This window comes from Phyllostomus hastatus, unplaced genomic scaffold, assembly GCF_019186645.2.
Source record: "Phyllostomus hastatus isolate PE091 unplaced genomic scaffold, TTU_PhHast_1.1 phas_scaffold_93, whole genome shotgun sequence".
Taxonomy (NCBI): Eukaryota; Metazoa; Chordata; class Mammalia; order Chiroptera; family Phyllostomidae; genus Phyllostomus; species Phyllostomus hastatus.
Genome location: NW_025334042.1, coordinates 45,940,777 through 45,962,237, shown reverse-complemented (window position 1 = coordinate 45,962,237; position 21,461 = coordinate 45,940,777). Strand labels below are relative to the sequence as shown.

The 21,461-nt window shown below is 47.7% G+C and overlaps 1 protein-coding gene across 3 annotated transcripts; it reads left to right on the top strand.

Annotated features, from left to right (window-relative positions):
* Positions 1–731: 731 nt before the first annotated feature.
* BCL2L14 (BCL2 like 14) lies at positions 732–20,836 on the top strand. Of its 3 annotated transcripts, none has more exons than XM_045828967.1 (6): positions 732–903; positions 6,325–6,770; positions 11,414–11,593; positions 13,587–13,657; positions 16,554–16,820; positions 20,424–20,836. In XM_045828967.1, the coding sequence occupies exons 2-6, from the start codon at positions 6,332–6,334 to the stop codon at positions 20,460–20,462; spliced, it is 996 nt and encodes a 331-aa protein (XP_045684923.1). In that variant the 5' UTR covers positions 732–903; positions 6,325–6,331; the 3' UTR covers positions 20,463–20,836. The 3 variants fall into 3 exon arrangements, with proteins under 3 accessions (XP_045684923.1, XP_045684922.1, XP_045684924.1); XM_045828966.1 differs by lacking the exon at positions 732–903 and adding an exon at positions 4,397–4,557; XM_045828968.1 differs by lacking the exon at positions 732–903 and adding an exon at positions 4,552–4,652.
* The last annotated feature ends 625 nt before the right edge of the window (positions 20,837–21,461 follow it).

The window sequence follows — 21,461 nt, the reverse complement described above, 5'->3', positions numbered from 1 at the left end:
AAGCTATCATTTAGAATGGAAGGGCAGATAAGTGCTTCCCAGATAAGTTAAAGGAGTTCATCACCACCAAGCCCTTAATGCATGAAATGTTAAAAAGGACTTATGTAAAAAAATAAAAAAGAAGATAAAAAATATGAACAGTTATAACAATTATAACAAACTCACAACTATCAACAACTGAACCTAAAAAAAAAAACACAAACAAGAACATATTAAGCAAACAACTAGAATAGGAACAGAACCAGGGAAATGGAGAACACATGGAGGGCTATCAGCAGGAAGGGGGAGGGGAGGATGGGGGAAAAGGTACAGGGAATAAGAAGCATAAATGGTAGGTAGAAAATAGACAGGGGGAGGTTAGGACTAGTATGGGAAATGAAGAAGCCAAAGAACTTGTATGCATGACCCATGGACATGAACTAAGGGGGGCAGGGAATGCGGATGGGATGGGGAATGCAGGGCAGAGGGGAATGAAGGATGGGAAAATGAAACAACTGTAACAGTATAATCAATAAAATATATTTAAAAGAAAAAGAAAAAGAAAAAAACAGGGTTTGCCAACTAATAAAGAAAAGATGCAGAAGTCCTTTTAGAATCAAATTACAGGAGTGAAGGTCAGCCACTCCTTGGATAAAACGTGGGCGGGGAAGGGAGGTGGGTGGAGGGGGCAGGGCTTAAGGAGGAAGTGGTGCTCCTCCCCCAAGCCTCACTAAAACCTGAGTCCTAAAGCTGGAGAGGCAGCACCAGATGAAGTCTTAGACCACACGAACTTCCCCAAGTGAGAAGCCAAGAAGACTCGGGGAAAGTTTCCTCTTAAATTTCCTGGGGAGAGATTCAGGTATAGAAATACCCTTCCTGCCACCTACGGGAAGCAGAGGAAACCACTGACAGCTTCAAGACCAGGTAACACCAGGAGGCACCAGTCTTCATTCTCAGCCTTCCCAGGAGGACACAGTTGGCTCTTCAGTCCTGGCTTTACTAATGAGGCAGTGTAATCAGGGGAGATGCTTACTGAGTTGTTTAAACGGTTCATATCATGTAAGTCTCAGAATGCAAAATGACAGCTAAGAATCTAGTTTATTGGGATTTCCAGGAAAGAGAAAGGAGGTATTTCATTTTCTCTTTCACTTCTCCTTTGCTACAGAAGACTGGGGATCGTTCAGTTAAGATTGTAAAAGTGGCTTAATCATTTTTAACACAGTGCCATTCTCTCTCATTGCATGTATGACGAGATAGGTGATGGCATGACAGCCAGTCGGTGGCCTGGAGATGCTGACTTCCTCCCTAGAGCAGGGATGGGGCTGAAGGCAGGGATCCTGGGTTGGAGCCCAGAGTCCTGAGCATCTTGTGGGAACTTGGTCACAAGGTCTAGGCCTGGCAGACTCCCTAGGGACTTCCTTGAGTACCAGGCCGAGATAACATGAGAAATCCCTCTCCCTCCCCTCTAGAAAGCTCCCTCCTCTCTGATGCCCTGGCCCTTCTCTCCTACCATCAGAGCTTGAGTCCTTTTGTTTGATAAATATGACCTATGGCTCTGCCAGTTTAGCATCTACTGTCCAAAGTTAAGGCAGTTTACCCCATGCCTCATCTCACCCTTAGGATTAAAGAGCACGTCATACTCAGACATGACACCCAGGGGAGGAGAAAGGAAGGCTGTCAAAGGCTGGAAGTTTGGAGACAGAAGGAGAGGGGCAGACAGCCTCTGAAGGGCACCGAGGGCATAGGGTGCTCCAGGGGAGGCTCAAGGCAACCAGCCCAGACTGAGTTCATCACTTGCTGTAGGAGCCCTCCTTAGAGATGAGTGTCTACGCAGGTGAGGGACACTCGGGCCTCATCTGTGTCCAGAGCAATGAAAGTCAGCTCTTTTGCTGAGCCTGTTGCCCCGGGGGCCTCCACACCCCTCACCCCTAGGGCAAGCTGATGCCAAGTGAACCCAGTATAAGTTCTATCCAGTTAAACTTGTAGCTTCACTCATCCTGGGAGCCTGCTTCCTCCATTCACACATTCAGTACCTCCCACAAGGGAGTGAAATCTAACCTCAGCAAACAAATCTAGAGCTAGAAAAATTCCCAGTGTGTCTGGCAATAGCAGGGGTTCAGGCGCATCCCATGCAGCTTTGGGCTCCTGGGCTGGACACACACTGCCCACCCAGCAGTGCCTTCTCTGCAGGTGGAGACACGAGGACTCTGGGGTGGGAAAAGAGGCCAACAAAAGAAACTTTGTAACCTTGCTCTGGGGAGTAGGTTTGTGTAGTTTGCTATGTAGATAAAGAGAGAGTATGTAAATATAGGGTGGTGAGCCATTCATTGAGTTAGAACAAGTCTCACAGGTCTTACGGGGAGCTCCCTCTTCCCTCCTGCTCTGAGCGCAGGGGGCCCCACCCAGGGCTTTGTTTCCATTAACATTGTCTTGAAACTTACCGTTTGCGTTCCCAAAACCCAGAAGTTGGGCTTTCACTTTCAACTGGAGTAGCTGAGAGCAGAAAGGATCCAACATATGATAACTTAAGTCACCGCTGCTTTAAAATAAGACTTAGCTGTTCATTTAACATAGCTCTCCCTTAACAATCTGCATTTGTTAAATGTATTCACAGTGTCTTAGCCAGTACTTTTGGGTCTCCACGCATCCTCTTTTAGCCGAGTGCTTGCTTCCCAGGGCCTGGCCACAGTGCTCACCGCGCTCCGCCCCCTCGGGAGGTGTGGCCCCGTTCTCGTGGGGGGTCGCTGCCTGAGCCCTGCTTGGTTCTCTACTTCTCACCCTTAACTTTGCTGGTTGCTCGCTCGGGCCAAGTACTTCCTTCCTCTCTAGCCTATAACACAACAAAAATTTCTTTCACAAATGGAAGGACTGTGTGGTCCTTCTTGACCTCAGCGGTTTCCCTCTTTTTCTGACCTTGCTTTTGAATCAGCATTTAGCAAACTTATTTCTTAAATAAATTGGACCCTTCGTCTCTCCAACAATGCCACACACGTGTGCAACACACACACACACAACTTTCCAGTACTCCTCACACTGTGTTAGAAAGGTATGTTTTTTTGTTTGGTTTGGTTTTTAACTTACATAGAGGTTTCTTCGAAAGCGTAGTCTTATGGCTTGAGGAGAGGGCTCACCCTGCCTTCTACGCAGTACATAGTTCCTGTAGCATCCAAATGTACTTCTTGCCGACCGTGTCCTGAGCTGCCCAATTCAAAAGGAAGCTTCAAATTAAAAACCTCATAGATCCTCTCCTGACACATTCCAGTTCTGGGCTCTTGCCTGGGCTCAGCCGCTTCCCAACCAAGTCGCTGCCCAGAATTCTGACCACACAGCTCACTTCACCCTGTCGGGCTCATTCTCTTGCTTTTCCCAGGTTGCTCAGTCTGGACCTTTGGCCCACTGTCTTTGCTCACACTTACCTGAGGTCTCAATAGTTCTGAGCAACATCTTTCATTCATAGGGTTGCCAGATTTGCATAAAAATACAAGATGCCCAGTTAGCTTTGTATTTCAAATAAACAACATATACTTATTTTAAATACAGATGGTCCCCCAATTAGTGATTGTTTACTTGTGGTTTTTCAGCTTTACCATGTTGCAAAAGTAATACACGTGATAAATTACATGAGTTAGTGAACACTTCAGTACAAAACAGGCTTTGTGTTAGATGATTTTTCCCACCTATAGCCCGATGTAAGTGTTCTTAGCATGCACAAGGCAGGCTAAGCTATGGTGTTCGGTAGGTTGGGTGTGTTAAATACACTTTTGACTAATGATAGTTTCAATGCAATGGATTTATCTGGACATAACCCCATCAGAGACCGAGGAGCAGCTGACCGAGTATGTCTCCTGCAATACTGGGGACATAGTTATACTAAAAATTATGTGTTACCTGAAATTTGACTGGATGTCCCATATTTTATCTGGCAACCTTACACACATTTGTCATTCATTTATCAAATATTTATGGGGAACTTAGCATGTGTCGGGCATTGCGCCAGGTGCTAGGAACACCAGCCAGGTCCAGTGTTTGTACCTTACAACAGACGTACTTACATACACACAGTGCACAGGGAGAAGTATGGGAAACTATAAGAAGAGTGTTGATTTGGTGTTGAACCTAATCTTTGTATGTGATTCATTAGTTTTCTTAATTGCTGCATTTAATGAGCTTGCTTTGATAAATATTAAAATTTACTTACAAAAAGGCAACCTTTCAAAATAATATCATTTTAATGAATAAGTATGCTAATTTTGGTTGAGCATTTCTCATCTACCATGCACAATGTGAAGGGCTTTATATGTACTCATCCTTTTTATCCACATCCCACCTTGATGACGGAGGACTTTTTATCCCCAGCTGACTGGTGGACAAATGGAGGCACAAAGAAATTAAGACTTGCACCCAGTTCACACAAGCAGTAAGCCGAAGCACCAGGCTTTGAACAAGGTCATCTGAGTCGAGAGACCAGCACGTTAACCACTGCTCTGTGCAAACCAGCACATGTCACTGCTTCGCAGTGTACAAGGGTTTTCACAGTTCGTCATGCCATCTCCCTACGTGGTCGGCCAGTGAGATGACGTGAGTTGCGTTTTACAAACGGAAACCAAGTCCTGGCTTTCCCGGGCCTGGCCAAGGAGCAGTTCCTCAGACAAATGGCTTTCCTGTCATCCCAGGTGTGGAAACAGGAGGCACCCAGCTGGCCTGCAGAGCGGATATTCCCTTTCCTATGGATACCAGAGTCAGAGAGAAAAGTTAGAGACTGGGCGTTGAGGACTTCGCCAGTTAGACCTTGAGCCAGCCCTGACCCTGCAGCCCCCAGGCACCCAGTCCAGTTTAACTGGACCACGTCACACCACCTCAAACCCTGTCTGCAGTCACTGCCCGTTTCTCTTTTTGTCGGTCTTGGTGTGAGAAGGCACAATAGGGAAAAAGGAGGGCTCCTATTGATTTGTTATCACACCAGCTCACGTGACCAAAGATAGTCTTAAAGCTGGACCAGTAAGGGAAGAAGAGAATATGATTAAGAACCACCTCGAGGACAGAGTCAGAGAGCCTGGGACGACAGATGTACTAGAAACAAATACTAGCTACCATTTCTGAGCCAGTTTCTGCACTGGGACGTCTCATGCATTGGCTTGTACCCTTGCCACACCCTTGTTATTTTCAACTAACCTGTAGGAAACTCAAGTTCAGAGAGGTGAAGTACCCTGCCCAGGTCACACAGCTAGTCAATGCCATGACTAGGATTTGAACTCAGGACTGTTAGTCAGAGGAGCTTAAGCTATTTTTCAGTCCATCTACTGTGAAACTTTAATTGAGTGAAAGTTGGTAGATCCAGGCTTTCTGGCACATGGAACAAAAAAGGAAAATGTAGTCCTTAACATACACCAGAAGAAAGCAAAGTAGACTATTAACAGAAAGAGTTAACAGAAAAGGAATTATTTCAGGAAAGCTCAGATTGAACAAAATCAGTTTATTGCATCTAACCGTTTCTTCATGTGAAAATGGAGATGAAACCCTTCCCTCTGTCCCTGTCATTTTTTGTCTTGCGTCCATCTTCCTAAATCATGTCTGTGATCCTGTCACTCAAAAAGGCAGGATTTTTCAGATGAAATCTTACACGGAATACCAAACATGGCAAGAAATAGGAGCAAACCCACACAAACTAAAAGGAGAGGGTGAATGAAGGAGGAGAGAAGGTGGGAGGGGCCTTGCACCCCAGACACTTCTCTCTCCGGAGCTGGCCTTCCCCGTGCCCACCTGCCCCCTCCCAAGAAGACCTTTAACCGCCCTCCACAGTCTTGGGCTCCTTTCAGCCTAACATTCAAAGCTTCCCATACCCTGGCCCCAGTGACCACTTGATTTATTGCTGCTCCACATTCCCGAACCCCAGCTAACCACGAAGGGCATGCTTACGCCAAACAGCTCTCTCACCACCCTTCAAACACTCCGCAGATTCACCCACAGCCTCTCCTCTGCCCATCCTGTTCTCAGCCCCAACACCCACCCACCCGCCTAAACCCTTTCTGTTGTTGAAGGGACCTTCACTCGCCCACTGCTTGCAGCTGTCTGTTCGTGGCCGTCTTCCCCACCCCCACCCCAGCTCCCCGCATCCCCACTCCTGTCCTAGCTCGCTCTTTGGAGTTGACTACACACATGCCTCTCTCCTCATCTCTATAAGACTGAACTTTCAAAAAGGACCCTGACTTTTCCAACTACCCTCGCCTCCCAGAACCAATAGAATAGGCATTCCATAAATGTTCACTGAGTCTCCCCTGCTTCTCCTGACCTACAAAGAGCAGGTGGCCCACAGGTAGAGGACGCGTGTGCCCTTTGTCGTTGCAGGCCCGCCATGTGCACCCCCAGCCTGTGCAACCTGGAGGAGATCCCCCTTGAGGAGGACGACACGAAGAGCATGGAATTCCAGATCCTGGAGCACTATGCCAAGCACCATGTCTTCAAGATCATGGCTGCTGTGTCCTCACCAAAGCCGCTGAGAACAAGAAGTCTGTCCCAGAAAGTACTGGGGAGTTGGTCAGCAAATGAGTCGTGGACACAGGTGTCGTGGCCTTGCAGAGGTTCCCGATCTAGCGAGAAGCCCATAAACCTTGCCAAGAAAAAGTCATCTTGGAGAACACTCTTCGAAGGGACAGAGACAGGGGCAGGTTCACAGAGCTCAACGACAGAGACCCAAGCCAAGAGTCGAAGGCGGGTGGAACTTCAGGGGTCTCATCACACTCAGCAACGGGCTAAGTCCTCTTCTAACGTGGAAGAGTGCATAGAGACCGAAGGTAGGCTTGGGGTGGGGGGTGGGGGGGTGGTTCTTTTCTCTCCCGTAACCAAATCTTTGCCTTCTTTGTGTGCATAGTAGTTCATCTCCTCCCAGCTGGTGATGTGGCCTTAGGCAGGGTGTCCATTGTGCCTCCGTTTCCCAAGTTATTAGCAGTTGATAATAATTGCCCTACTTTTCTCAAGACTGAGCAGAAAGGAAGAGGATGGCAGAGAAAGGTGATGGGACTGGTTTTCTGGCTCCACGGTCTACGAATAAGCTTACTGTCCAGATTCTTCAGCCTCTGTGCCACAGACCAGCACAAAGGAAGGCACTCTGGACAGCGGCTCGGGCTGCTGCTCTTCCTGAGGGAAGTCAGGCTGCCTCTCTGGGCCCCTGCGCTTCCATCGGTAGGTTCGGGCGTCTCATCCTCCCCACCTAGTGGGACAGGTGAAAAGATGAGGTGGCTATATACAAAAAATACTTTTCAAAGTCGAAACCACCCTAAAAAAAAACAATTGAGAAGCATTTTGACAAAATCTCACTCAGCAGGACAAAATACACTGTGTTAAATAGAATATTTTCACAAAAGACTTCATCATAGAGAGCTGCCCTTCAACTACAAACGTTGGCATAAGTTTCTTCAACAACGTCTAGTGTGGGAGGCCCAGCATTTGAAAGAAAACACCCCTCCTGCTGGGCTGATTGGCCTGCATAACTTTCCTACAATTAGTCAACAGGTGGCGGTAATGTCTCAATTTTTAAATCTGCCCTTCCTGACTTGCTTGGACAATCAGCTCACATAAGGACAGCTTTAGATCAGTGCTATCGTCAAGGAAGCTTCCATTCCCCACCAGACACAGAGTTTGAGAATGGAAGTGAGGGTCGGATTCCCCAGGCTGCCCCCACCCCCGGGGTACAGCAGGCTCCTTCCCCTGGGCGTGGGCCTGAGCTCTGGGGCAAACCACAGTCTGAAGGCATCTACATAGGCTTTTCTGCTGGGCCTGTTCTTTGGACTTTGCCAGGAGACGGAAGATTTTACAAACTAATTTACAAACTGGCTTTCTTGAGATAAGTGACATTCTGCCTTTCCAAATTACAGAAGTGTCATTTGACCTATTTTTATTTCCTAAAATTTCAAGATCTCTATATGCATACATAGATATCTCTAAAAAGTAGACATAGTTACCTCCTACGTAGGCTTAGCTATAAACATTTTTATACAGTTACCTTCTCCTCACCTTTTTCTTTCCCCCTTGCTTTCTTGTGTACAAGCTAATTGTGTGGGTCGTTTGTTGGTTTTATGTTGGGTGTCACCCAAGAGAACCTCGAGTTCCATTTCTCTTTTACCACTTACAAATCACAGCTCAGCAGCTGGCGTCACCTGGGTTCTTTTAACTGAAGGTCGCAATGTAGCCTGGGCTGCCATTGCCAGGACTCAGACACTGGGCTTAATTGAGAACTGTGAAGCGATGTCCCCAGGCCAAAGACTAGTACTGAGAGGCCTTCTGGTGTAGAAAAATGGATGTCAAAACCCATTTTAGAGACCCTCGTGAATCTTTTGTTTCTCCACAGCTGTGATTCACTACATGTGAAATGTTGCAGTTAAGATTAGTCTCAGCAACATATGTATAGTGTTGTTTTGTTTTCACAAATTCACTTTTGTTTATGTACTTTTCAATAAGTTTAAATCCCGGGGGTGGGGGGTGGGGAGGAGGTGCAGCACTGCTGAGATCCCGTGTCCGATGGCCGCGGTAGGAAGGTTGTTCGGGAATTCCGCGCGAACTGCACTGCCGGAGCACAAATCGCCTTTGCCCCATCGCCCTGGTTTTGTTCGGTTCACCACCAGGAGTCACTATGCCGCTGTTTGCTTTGTGCACATCAGCACGTCTCTGGTCTAGACAGCATCCATTGCCATCTGGAGCACAAACATCTTGGATTTTAAGAAGGGCTGTGTGCTCCCTGGGGTTCTGGAGACCCTGCTCGTAGCCTGCGGCAAAAACTGGCCTTGGACCACAGCCTCCAGACGTATTTGTCAAGGTGGAAGTCCTGTTCCCAGCAGGCCTCCGCAGGCTGCGAGGACCTAGAGATAATTTTTCTCTCCCACAACAGAAGACCCAAGTTCCTGGGTGACCCATATCACCCAGGCCTGATATGGTAGTTCCATACAGTCATTAGGGATTCTTATTCTGCCATCCCTTCACTAGTGGCTTCCGACCTCAAAGTGACCTTCCATTCCAAGGTGTCTGCTGCGAGTCCAGCCACCATGTCTCCATTCCCAGCAGAAAGAAAGAGGGAGCAAACATGACATGTGTCAAGAGGGAAGGACAAACATGACAGGTGTCTTCTTACTAAACAATTCAGCTCCCTTTTAGAAAGCGTTCTTGAAACTGCCCCCAACTTCTTCTTACATCTCATTGGCCATTCTTAACTGCAAGGGAGGCTGGGAAATGTAGTTTTTTCCCACGCATCCATAGCTGCCTCTGACATTGCAGGAGTCTGTTAGAGAAAAAGAAGAAAATGGATACCGAGTGGAAAAGAGCATTCTCAACCACGTGGAAATCTCTCACAACCTTTCTGCCCCTTCTCTTTAAAACAAATGCCTCAGGCCAAAGGCTCAATGGCCCCTTCCCAACCCTGCCCTCCTTAGCCCCACGATGACCCCCCAAAATAGGCTCCAAAGAATGGGCGGCCTCCCTGTTCTCTCCCCACCCCCTCCAACTTCCCCTTGCCTATCAGGTGGAGCCTACTCAAACAAGAACAGAAACTTTCCTTTCTCCACTGTTTAAAATTAAAGTATTCAAAATGGCAGTCTTAACTAGAGTTAGTTCATCTGGGTCAAAACGTATTTGCTTATGGTTTTTGTCCCACACATTTCATCTGCACCGCTTACTCCATGCCCCCAATTCACAGACATCTGTACACTGTACACAGGTAAGTCAGCCTGGATCCTTCTGTACCTGCCAGGGGTCTTGTGATTGCCCTGCCACATGGAGGAGGGACAGCCTTTGGGATCTTTATCTGCCTTCTTTGGGTGCAAGATGGGCACAAGGTGGCTTCTGGTGGGAGAACCACGCACTGACCATCCTAGACAGGCTGCACAAGTTTACAGAGGAAGAAGACGCAAGCTTTTCTTTCCTATGTCCTGTGGACACTGCAAAGGAAGGTTCCCATTGACTTCGGGATCCAGCCTTTTGCCATTTCTTTGCCAATGGCCATGGGTGACCAGGGTTCTAGAGGAGGCTGGTTGGGCTGCAATAAGGTGCTTGAAATGTGGAAAGTATATTTGGTTTGGTGGTTAGCATGGGAAGGGAAGCATTGACTCTCCTGTCCTTGACCTGTCCATTCCTCTGTCTCTGATTCACTCATCTGTTTTTCAACCCTGTGAATGGAGCATGAAAAATGACTTTTTAAAGGAGCCATTATGCCTTTTTTAAAAAGAAGGCATTCCAGACAGAGCACTAGTCTCTGTGCCCTTTCAGTGCATGCCCAGGAAGTGAAGGGAGAGCCCCACTGTCCTCGTGCTGTGGAGGAATCCAGGGAGAGAGGGTCAGACATCGCCTGGGCAGCTCCGTGGGATGTCCAAACCTGCTCTTCATGTGACACAGTTCCTCCTGAGACCCAGGCGTCGCCTCTCCCTATCCTGATCTAGAAAGCCCAGCGATTTCCCAGGCACACCAGCCTTCCAGCCAAAATCCCACTCTGTTACTTCAAGCCTGTGAATTAAACAATATTGTTTCTCAAACATCCCATGATGGGATTGCTTCATCTGGCATCACAGACAAAGCTGGTACAAGCTTATAAAAGTTAAGAATTTAGTAACGACTCAACAATGAATATTTTACTCCTAAACAACTCAAAAATACCACCTGCCCCCCTCCCCCGGCTTCCTCCCCCACCAGGGGCAAAGCCAACTTGTCTTTCATGGACTATGACATTCGGGAGGCCAATGTCATCAAAACCTTCAGGTCCCAAATGCTTTATTCTCTAGTTACATGTGCAAATACACGACATGCTCTTTTCCCGGATTATAAATTCTTGAAGGTCGTGGGCTGCACTGTATGTGTCCTTGCTTCCTATCAGCATTAACTAGATGTTTCCCAGTAGACCTGGGAGAGAGAGGAGGAGACAGGAGAGTTCGGTGTTTATTTGCTAATGGACTTGAGTAATGAATATGGCCAGAGAGCAGGCATATATTTATCTTTCCTCAGTGACCAACCCCCATGGGCTTGTCAAACTATTGAATGCCCTCCTATGTACATAAAGGCCAGCTCTCCAAAATATAAAGGATGTCCAAAAAAAAAAATAAAAACAAAAGCATAATGAGCATTTCCTCAAGCAAAGAACTAAGCACACCCGTTTGTGTTTCTTCCCTCACAAAGGGGAAAGGGGACCCCAATTTTGCAAAGACTTCATAGAGAGGGTGCAGGACAATTGTTTCAAGGTGGTGACCCTTCCCCTGTGGACGACTCCTCCCTTGTCTCAGCCTCTGCCAGGCAAGTGCCAGCGCTTTCTGCGGGGCGGCCTGCCTGCACTGCACACGCACTCCCAGGCGGTTTCCACTCACTCTGGGCTGGTCTTTCATTGAGGGCAACTGCGCATACCATTGAGCTCGGCCAAGTTCTTCTGGGAAGGGCCTCTCAGCACCGTTTTGTCTTATTTCAGCTGTGGACCCCAAAGTCGCTTCCATTGCCAACCGAGTTGCTGAAATTGTTTATTCCTGGCCACCTCCAGAAGAGCACACCCTGGGAAGAAGCTTCAAGTCCAAGAGGAGTTTGGAACCGCAGGCCCTCTTGCACTCGCAGGGCCCAAGCTTCCAGCCTAGGCCGGCAAGTGCTAAAAAAGGTAAACTTCCCTCGGAGTGTCTGTGTGGTGCTGAGTGTTTTCCCGGCACAGAGAGGTATATGGGCATTTATGTGCTGGTTCAGCTCAGCACTCTGCGACTGGACCAAGGGCAGCAGCATGCTGGCGGCACTGACCTTCAGCCTGAGAGGCCGGCCCAAGCCAAGAGGAATGAGCCAGCAGATTGGAGCAACATGCCAAGTTCACTGCTGAGTCCAAAGAAAAGTCTAGTGAGGGAGAGGAGGAAATACAGAGCATGCAATCAACTTTGTCCACAGGGGGAAATGCAGTATTAGATTTAATCGTGTTAGCAATGGCCAGGGACCAGTTTGCTCACAGGAGTGCAGAGGGTCCAGATCCAGCAGCAGCCCAGAGATTTATAACATTGCCTTGGACTCCTGTGAAGGAGCAGGCTAATGTCGAAAAGTATGTCTGGGGCAGAAGACAAAGCAGAGCTGAGAAGTAGTGATTAGACTGGGTCAGCTGTCACCAAAACTGTAGCAATAGCTGGGACAGTAGATTCCAACAGACTTGCAGAAATCCTAGGGTGGAGGGGAGCAGGACCAAGCGGGAAATTCAGTCCTATACTCCCTCACTGATGACAGCCGTCTCTCCTGGCTGTCGGTCCCCACACTGCAGTGGAGGGTGAGGGAGACGGAGCTGGGGCCTGGGTACGCGGCACAGCGAGGCTAAGGTGTCTCCCAGCCTCGGCAGCAGAGTGGTGAGTTTGTCCACCCTGTGCTGTAGCGTTGAAACCACTGTCTGTCAGCGGGGCTTAGAGTGAGGAGCTGGAGAAGACACCTCTTAGTCTGCTAAAAACAAAGCGTGTCCACTTCATTGCTATCTTGTGTGTGTCTGGGCAATGGAAAGCGATACCCCTAAACCAAGCTCCAGTTAAGGCCCGTGTCCTCTGTGCACATGGGAAATTTGGGCCAGTGTTACAACTTTCCTGAGAGAAGCAGCAGCATGAGATAAAAAGTACACTCAGGGGATGGAGACACACATTCCTCCTTCTCCCAGGTGACTTGAATCTCAGACTTCCCACTCACCTTGCCCTTCACTTGACCTCCCTGGGACGTGACGTCCTAGATTAATTTCTTGGCTTCTCTTTCCCTTTTATCTGGAACAAACCCGAGGACTCCAGGACTTCACAGATTTGCCATAAGTAAAAAATTCCGTTCTCTCAGTCACGGGCTTTTCTCTGTGGATTCTGTGCTACGGCAATGACCGTTTTCCTCATGTATCATCATTAGCACGTTTGAGACAAGAAAAATCTATTACCGCACCTCCTCCATTCTGACAAACAAACACACCAGCCACCAACCGTCACCGCCTCTCTGGCCATTCACCATTTTAGCCTTTGGGGTGGGAGAACTTATTAATTATATTTCTTTTTACCCCACCTTATTGTAAAGACATAGCATACAAAGTATACATTTTGGTATAGTAAAATAAATCAAATTTGAAAAATAGTGTGAAAAGAAAACAGTAGCAGGAAAATAAGGTGAGGCTAGAAATGAGTTTAATTCTCAAAATGCAGGCCCAGAAGACGACACCCCTCTCAGATGGGCACCGTGAACTTGTCTCTCCCCTGCCAGCAGCTGACCCCAAGGGGGAATGTGGTCAAATGGGGGATATACATATCCCTCTGCTTAGGAGAAGCCCGAAGAGCAGAGAGAGAAATTTCTCCTAAATATCTTTAGAGATGGGATCCTCTGTGGTAGAACCAATGTCTTCAGCAACATTGTGACGGTAAACAGGGTGATGAATTTCACCTGAGAACTGGGGGCAAGGGAAGAAAGAAAAAGAACAGAAAGCAGAGGGTGTCTTGAGGTGGTTTGTGCCTAAAATTGGCAAAGAGGATGTGAGATTTAATTTGCTAAAAATTACCGACCTCTTGTCTTCCTCAATCCCTAACCAAGCTAAGCACTGTCCCTGGGAAAATTTAAGATTATTTTTTCTTGAAAGAAAGAAATAACTGGGATTTTCCCAACAGATGCAGAAGACCAAATAATAGCCAAAATCGTCGAGCTGCTGAAATACTCAGGGGATCAGATGGAGATAGAGGTATGGCGCTTCTAGAACGAACCCGGTTTCTTTCCCCGCCTGGGCACTGGTACATGAGAACAGAATTGCACTCCAGCCTGTATTCCTTTTCGAAGTTCTGATTTCCACTTAGTCCTAAATTTTATTTCACTTGGAGTCAAAATTCTTCATGCTGGCTGCATCTCAAAAATGAATCACTTTGGAAAACATAAGTAAACCTTCTGGAGCCTCCTTGGAATTTTTGGAAACGAGAAAAGTAACTTTGTTATTGTAAGAAAAGACACCAATAAATTACAATTTGCTGAATAGAATTCTGAGTCTAGTTCCCCATGTAACTGATCCTCAGGGAAGTTTAGACTCTTGTGCTGGCCCCATAGCCTGGATAGCTGCGTCCCGCAGCTGCTCCAGGGCTGCAGCCCTGTCTGAAACCTCCCCCTATGGCTGGACTGCTCTCTGCTCAAGTCTCTCCCAGCGATCCGGCTGGGGAGGCCAGTTAGCGTTACTTGGAACATTGGGTTTCCTGCCGTTTAGAAGCCGAGACCCGTCGTTCCAATTAGAAACATGTGAGAGGCGCCTGCAGATAAAGCGTTGGTGAGCAGGCTCCCTGCTCCACTCTGAAGGGCTTCTGAACACCACCCCCTCCACGTCTGTCACCCACAGGCTGCCGAGGGGTCTCGAGGGGCTGTCAATCACGGGCCGGCCTGGGGACCCATTTCCTGGTTTGGCTAGGATGGGGGCAGGGGGTGTGGAGAAGTCAGGCCCAGGGGGCTGCAGAAGGGGGAACAGCACTGACCACCCTAGTCACTGCGGGCTCTGTGGCTGCCCTCCCAGTGCCTTCGTCACAGGCTGGTGGCCAGGGTGCTAAATGTCACAGAATGAGACACAGTGAGAAGACCGGGATCTGAGACTAAAGAGAAGGGGCAGGGTGTGAACTTCGGGGCCACACGTTGAGGCAGACGGGGTTCAGAGGAAGCAGACACGAGAACATGGTACACGATCCCAGGACACCCCCGCGTCTCCCAGAGCTAACATCAACGAACGGAAGTCTCGGGGCAGTTGATTTCTCCCCATTTTAAGAATGACCTTTCCAGCCGTGGTGGCTGCCCTTCAGAGCCAAGGGCTGACCTTCCTGTCCCTAGAAGAAGTTCAAGTAGATGCCAATAACCAAAGCAACAGTTGGGGGCCTGACCTGGGACGGATCCAGGAGATGTCCTCCAGGGTTCTTTAAGGCCTGAAGCTTCTGGAGCTCTCCCGGCAGCCTCCTTCCCACCGTCCCTCAGCAGTGACTTGTAGGTCGGGGAGGCCCGGACCAGAGGCAGGAGGAAGGCAAGCCCTCTGGCTATGAGGAGAGATGCTTTCTTTCTCACCCCACAAATTGCTACTTGGGAAAAAACCTCACTTTGTCTGTTACACTCTCTTGATGATTTGGGTGATACTCTGTATTATATTTATTTACAGCACATGGTGGTTCTTCCTTTTATGTGGTTCCCCAGTAGAGAACTGGGGCAGGAACACATAAAAAGTCTGACTTGTGCACTGTGGGTGTGAGTTGCCCCCAGAGGGAACAGTGACAGGGGAGAAGGGCCCAGCCCCGGCTGCGGGGCTTGTACCCACAGCCGCATCCCGCACCTGGACCTCCTCCGGGTGATGCTGTGGAGCCCGCGGGGCCAGAGAGGGCCAGGGGAAGGCCCGGACACTCTGTGGGAGACGTTCCTTTCTGGTGTTGGATTCCTTTACTGTCTGGCAGAGTCCAGGCCTCCAGCTGCCCGCTGAGGTTTTGAGTTTAGCTTCTTCAGCCGGGTCCCTGAGTAAGAGGAGTCCATTCTTGGTGTGGAGGACTTGGGTCATTCCTGCTTCAGCTCTGTAATGCAGATAGGCCCCTGTGCCTCCTGGAGGCTGGGGGTGGGCGGGGCTCGGACACAGGACACTGCTCCACCAAAATCTTTCTGCAGCCTCTGACTCATCCCCAGAACATCCCTGTTATAAACAACATTTGTTGAAAACCTGCTCATCTTATCATTCCTCAAGCACAGAACCAGAGGATGTTCAAATAAACATTTAGTCCCTGCTAAGGCATTTCTGTTTTCACGGGACACCCATCATAGTAACAGACATGGCAAGGATGGCTGTGAGTGAGGGTGATGTCTGCCTTGTGACTCAATACTTACTCTTTTGTTAAAAGTATGGAAGTCCAAAGAAGGCCGAGCCGAGAGATACTAGGGGGAGGTAAAATAGAATGTGTAGAGCCATGGAAAGGAATCAGTAGATTTGGGTCTTTTTTTTTTTTAAGTGAACTCATGCCCCTCAGGGAGTCCTCCCTGACGCCCTGTGCTCTCACAGCACCCTGAAAAATTCCTGACGTTTCACAAGCACGTCTCCACGTGGGGCACTGTGCCCAGTGTTTCACTCAATCACCCTGCAGTATAGTTACTGTCATCACCCCAGTTTAGAGAGGACACAACTGAAGGTGAGAGGTTAAGTAATTTCTCCCAGATTGCACTGCAAGGAAGAGCTGGAGCAGGGGTTTGAGCCAACACAGTGACTTCCAAGTTCTGGAGTCAGCCCCTGACATGACTTGTAGCAAAGCACTTGGCACTGTGTTGTCATTGTCACTAGACTGTGAGCCCCGGAGTGAGGGCCTGGGTCTCTCTTGTCCCCAGGACCTGCCCCTGCAGGTGCTCAGGAAACATCCCGTGAACGTGGAGTGAATGGGTCGTTCAGGTCCATCACCGATTTGTCCCGGTGAAATGAAGTCGCAGAGCAGGCACGTGCTGGTCTGGCTCTGCAGCACATTGTGCTGTGGCGGAGGCCGGAAGGCAGCATTCCCCACTGGGTGTTTAGCGGCCCACTGTCGAGCCAGGTGGTCTGCCCGACTGTGCCAAGCCACACTACTGAATGCTTATCCTCTTGTACGCAGCTGAAGAAGGACAAGACCTTGATGAACAGCTTCCGGGACGGCCTGACCTACCCCGTTTTCAAGACCATCACAGACCAATTCCTCAGGGGGATAGATACCAGGGGAGAATCAGAGGTCAAAGCTCAGGGCTTCAAGGCTGCTCTGGCAATAGACGTCACAGCCAAGCTCACCGCCATTGACAACCACCCCATGAACAAGGTGCTAGGCTTTGGAACCAAGTACCTGAAAGATCACTTTTCACCTTGGATCCAGCAGCATGGTGGATGGGTAAGTGCATGTTATCAAAAAAGGAATCATCCCCAATCTCAGAGTAGATGGGATGGAACGCTTGAGGGTTTTATTTTTTTGTTTTGTTTTGTTTTGTTTTTTTAGTGAAGGGAACACATCCATGAAGCAGTTCTCATGGGTTTTGGACACTTGAGTAGCAAGAGATATATCCCCTTGGTGGGAACATACTTTTAGTGATTATCTTCATCAATAAATAATTACTGAGCTCCCAAAGGGTACACGGGCTATGTGTGTCAGGGGGCAGGGACTGGGCAGATGTGACAGGAAACGAGGAGATGCTGAGAGACGAGATGTTCAGCTAGATGTGATCTCTGTGTTCACAGACTCTGCAGGCGGCAGCAGAGGGCAGTGAGTCGGGAGAGGCAGACCCTACCTCACACTCTCAGAGGCTGAGAGGATGTGGGGACAATCCTCAGGCAGGGGTTCAGGGTGATGATGACATTTTTGTGTCATTGGGGCTTTGACCCAGAATTTTGATGGGGACATTTTGATACAAACTAAAAAGCAAATGGTTAAATTTTCATCTGTTTTAAATGACCCAATATCAAACCAAAGAGATATCTTCACCCCGTGCCTCAGCCCCAGCCTCTCCCTCCTCCTCTATCCCCATGCCTTGAGATTTTCTCCGAACTGTCATGTTCAGACGGCCTCCTAGGGTCAGCCTTGTCAGAATGCTTTGCCCCAGAGCTTTAAATCTCCGAGGATAGGCCCTGGCCCCACATCATCATCATCAGTCCTCTTTCTACCAGAATGTTCCTGGGCCAGCAGCGGGGTTCAGTCTCTTCGGAACGTGGCCAGCATGCCCCGGGGGCGTCCAAACCAACCTTAGTCTCTCGGCACCCAGAGAGGAAGTCTAGCCGACCTTGCCTCGGGGACCCAAGTGCCCGCCGGGGTCTTCCGTGGAGGCCCGTGAAGCTACGCTGTCTTCGGATATTTCCTATTTCCCGCTTTTGCACCGGGTATGCCAGCCCTTAAGTGGCTGAACAACTAAGGCTTTAAGTATTTTAAATTTAAGTGGCCTCAACTCATGCTAAGAGGTTAGACTCCTGGACACTATTTCAGCTTCAGCTGTTCTTCCCAAAAGGACCCCTCCAAGTCCCTCCTCTGCCCCAGAGCCTTTCCCAACCGCCCCGGCTGGCAGTCCTCACCAGCCTCTGGCCCTCCTACAACACTTCCTGCCTGCACTGTAATTACACACAGGAAGTCACCATCATTGTTGGTCCTGTAAATATATTTTTCCATAGAGATTATAAATATCAATTGGGTTCCCAGGCCAGTTCTCAAAAGTCTGCTTAGTTAATTAGTGTAACAGAAATGCCAAGCGTGTTCTATAAACAATGGTGGTTCCACACCGAAAGCACAAGCGAGAAAAGAAAAAATAAACTGGACTACTAATGAAAATTAAAAACTTTTCTATTTCAAGGGACATCACAAAAAAAGTAAAAGCACAACCCATATAATGGGAAAAATATTTGAAAGTCATACACTTGTATTTAGAATATGTAATGAACTCTTAACACTCAAAAACAAAGAGACAAATAACCCAATTTTTTAAATGGGCAATGGATTTGAATAGACATTTCTCCAAAGAAGACATACAAATGGCCAATGAGGATATGAAAAGACACTTGCTTGGCGTCGTCATTGTAACATTAGGGAAATGCAAATCAAAACCACAACGAAATGCCATTTCACACCCACTAGCACGGCTGAAATAAAATAGACGAGTGTGGGTGAGGACAGGAGAAATTTGAACCCTCATGCATTGCTGGTTGGATGCTAAAATGGTCCAGCCCTTTGGAAAACAATTTGGCAGTTCCCCAAAGTGTGCAACATAGAATTACCAATTCCACTCCTTGGTATGTACCCAAGAAAATTGGGAACAAATGTTCACATAAAGACTCATACATGAATGTTCATAGCGGCATTCATTATTCATAAGCCCCGAAGTGGAAAGAACACAAATGTTCATCAAGAATGAATAGTGACTAGAGAAACCAAATGTGGCATATTCATACAATGGAATATTATTCAGCCACAAAAAGGAATGAAGTATTGACAGATGGATGAACCTTGAAAACATTATCCTAAGTGAAAACAGTCAGACGAAAGGGCCATCTATTGTATGACTTCATTTCTATGAAATGTGCTGAATGGGCAGATCCAGAGACAGATTAGCGGCTTCCCGGGCTTTGGGGAGAGGGAATGGGGCGCGACCGCTAATGAATCGGAGTTTTGTTTTGTGATGAGACTGTCTAAAATCAGACAGAGGCACAACTCTGCACACATTCCAGAAGCCAATGAATTATATAAAGAATAAATTTTATGGCATATGTCAATAAATCTGTTATGAAAACAGTGGTTCTAAGTCTAGTAAGCAAGCAAAAAGGGGGAAAATACATTTTTATTTACTTATTTTTAAAAATTTATATGCTAGTTTCTAATTAGAGAAAAATAGGTGGATTCTTCAGTAGAAATAACAAAGGGAACTTTCAAAGGCTTTAGAATTTGATGGCAGTAGTTCTTTATCACTTGCAGTTTCCATTCCAAATTTATTAGTTTACTTTTTTCAGACCATCAAAAATCCCGATTTCAAGGCTTGGCCATAATTTAGTTTTATTTGGAGCATGAAGCTGGAAATGAGGAAAGGGAGAAAATAAGAGAGAAAGGACTAATTTTTCAAAGTGATAGAAAAAGAGTTGTAAAAAATAAGAATGTTGATCTGAAAACATATCTGTGAGTCTCTATGAGCTACAGCAGGCTGAAGGCAGTGTGGGCCGAGCCCCGTGCTCGGTTTCCCGGAACAGGGAAAAAACGGGGGCCCTGGGTGGCAGGGCTCCAGGGACTTCCATCACCCCGGGTATTCCGGTGCCTCTCGGGGATGCCCTTGCAGTGGTGTGGAAGGGAGAGAATGATTCCTAAGCTTTCAGGAGCTCAGGGTTCATTCCTAAGTTTCTCAGTATTCCATACAAGCACGTCTAATCTTCCCAACCAAGCTGCAAATCTGTAAGGGCAGAACTGCACACTTTTATGCCTCTTCTTGTCTCTAATAGCTCCCACTGCTTCTATATATATCATAGATGTTCAGCTAATAACTTGTAGAATAATGAATCAACCAATCAAATGAATAGCAACTCTGTTTACAAGGCATGCTAAACAAGCTACCACGGGATTTTAATTTACTCTTTGGCCCTTTTTCCTCACTGTTCACACAGTCACCCTGACCTCCTGTAACCTCTCCCATTCTACAGCACCCTGAAAAGAGAGGCTTATAAAAGGAGAAGAAAGCCATCAACCTTTCCTTATTCAAAATTCTTTTGAATTTTAAATACAGCACCTAAGCCCTTTCCCATTTAGCCTGTTAGCCCTGGATGTGTAACCCAAGTCCTTCGCTGGCGTTTTCCTTGCAGGCATACCAAGGATGCCGGTCACCTTTCCAAACCCTCCCCCATCCCTAATATAGTCTCTGAGCCCCGGGTCGTGCCTGGGATAAGAGAGCAGAGTTAACAGGCATATGTTTTCACTTCCACAGTGAATCCAACTTGGAATTTTAAGAATCTAATTTCTCTTTTTCCCCTCTAGGAAAAAGTGCTTGGGGTATCACATGAAGAAGTAGACTGAAACATCAGAAGACGTGTAATCTGGAATACTCATCAGCCAACTGTGGGCCTGGGTACATCGCTCTCAGCAGAAACTCCGGGAGAAAATAAGCTTGTGCAAGGCAGATGGAGCACTGACGTCATCAAAACCGTCATTCCCCTGAATCCAGAGGCATCCGGAGAGGCCTTGGTCGTGTCTAGCTCGTAGACTGCAGTCACATGGCCATGCCATCCGTGTTTTTCAGGCCCTCCACTGAGCGTGTGTGGAGATCTAGAGAGACTATTCCTCTCAAACATTCAGATCTGAAACCATCATCCTGCCTCTGGCAGCCACCTTAGGGAAAGTGTGACACTCGCCGACCTCATGAGGGCGAGATGATAAATTGCGCATGTGCCTACTCTTGGGTTTCTAGCACTATTTGTTTTTTCAAACGACACTTGGGATGGCCTGCTGACGTTCTCTGGAGCATCCCTGTAGGAAGAGGCTGCTGTGCATGTTAGCAGACATGGTTCAGAGAGACTGGAGACACCGCCACCTCTGCTAGTTTGGGGAAACACTGCCACATCTGCCCCTTTGACTCCCTTCTCTAGGAGGATTCTCTGGCAGTTTGAGAACGTTTCATCTGGCAGAAAACAACGACTCTACTGCCCTCAACTTGCGTAGACCTCCTCTCTGCCTCTCAGGGCCTTTGGGGATTTCTTTGTTATTTATTGTGGGAGGGTAATGATTAGTAGCTGGTACGAAAAGGTATCATAAGACTATCTTGTGGTTAAAGCAGTGAGTAATCCTACTGCAATTTCTGTTAGGATCTAATGAGTTAATTTATAAAAAGTGCTCAGAACAGTGCTTAGTCTTGGTGCCAAGTAAGTGTACACTTATGTCCACTGGTACGTGCTGTTCTGAGCTGAGCTGAAGATTTGCTCTCCTCTCAAAGCAGTAGCTGATTGTTTTTCTGAAACCAATACTGTTTGGAATGAGGTATTTTAGTAAGTAAAATATGTCCCATAGTAAGTAGTTAAG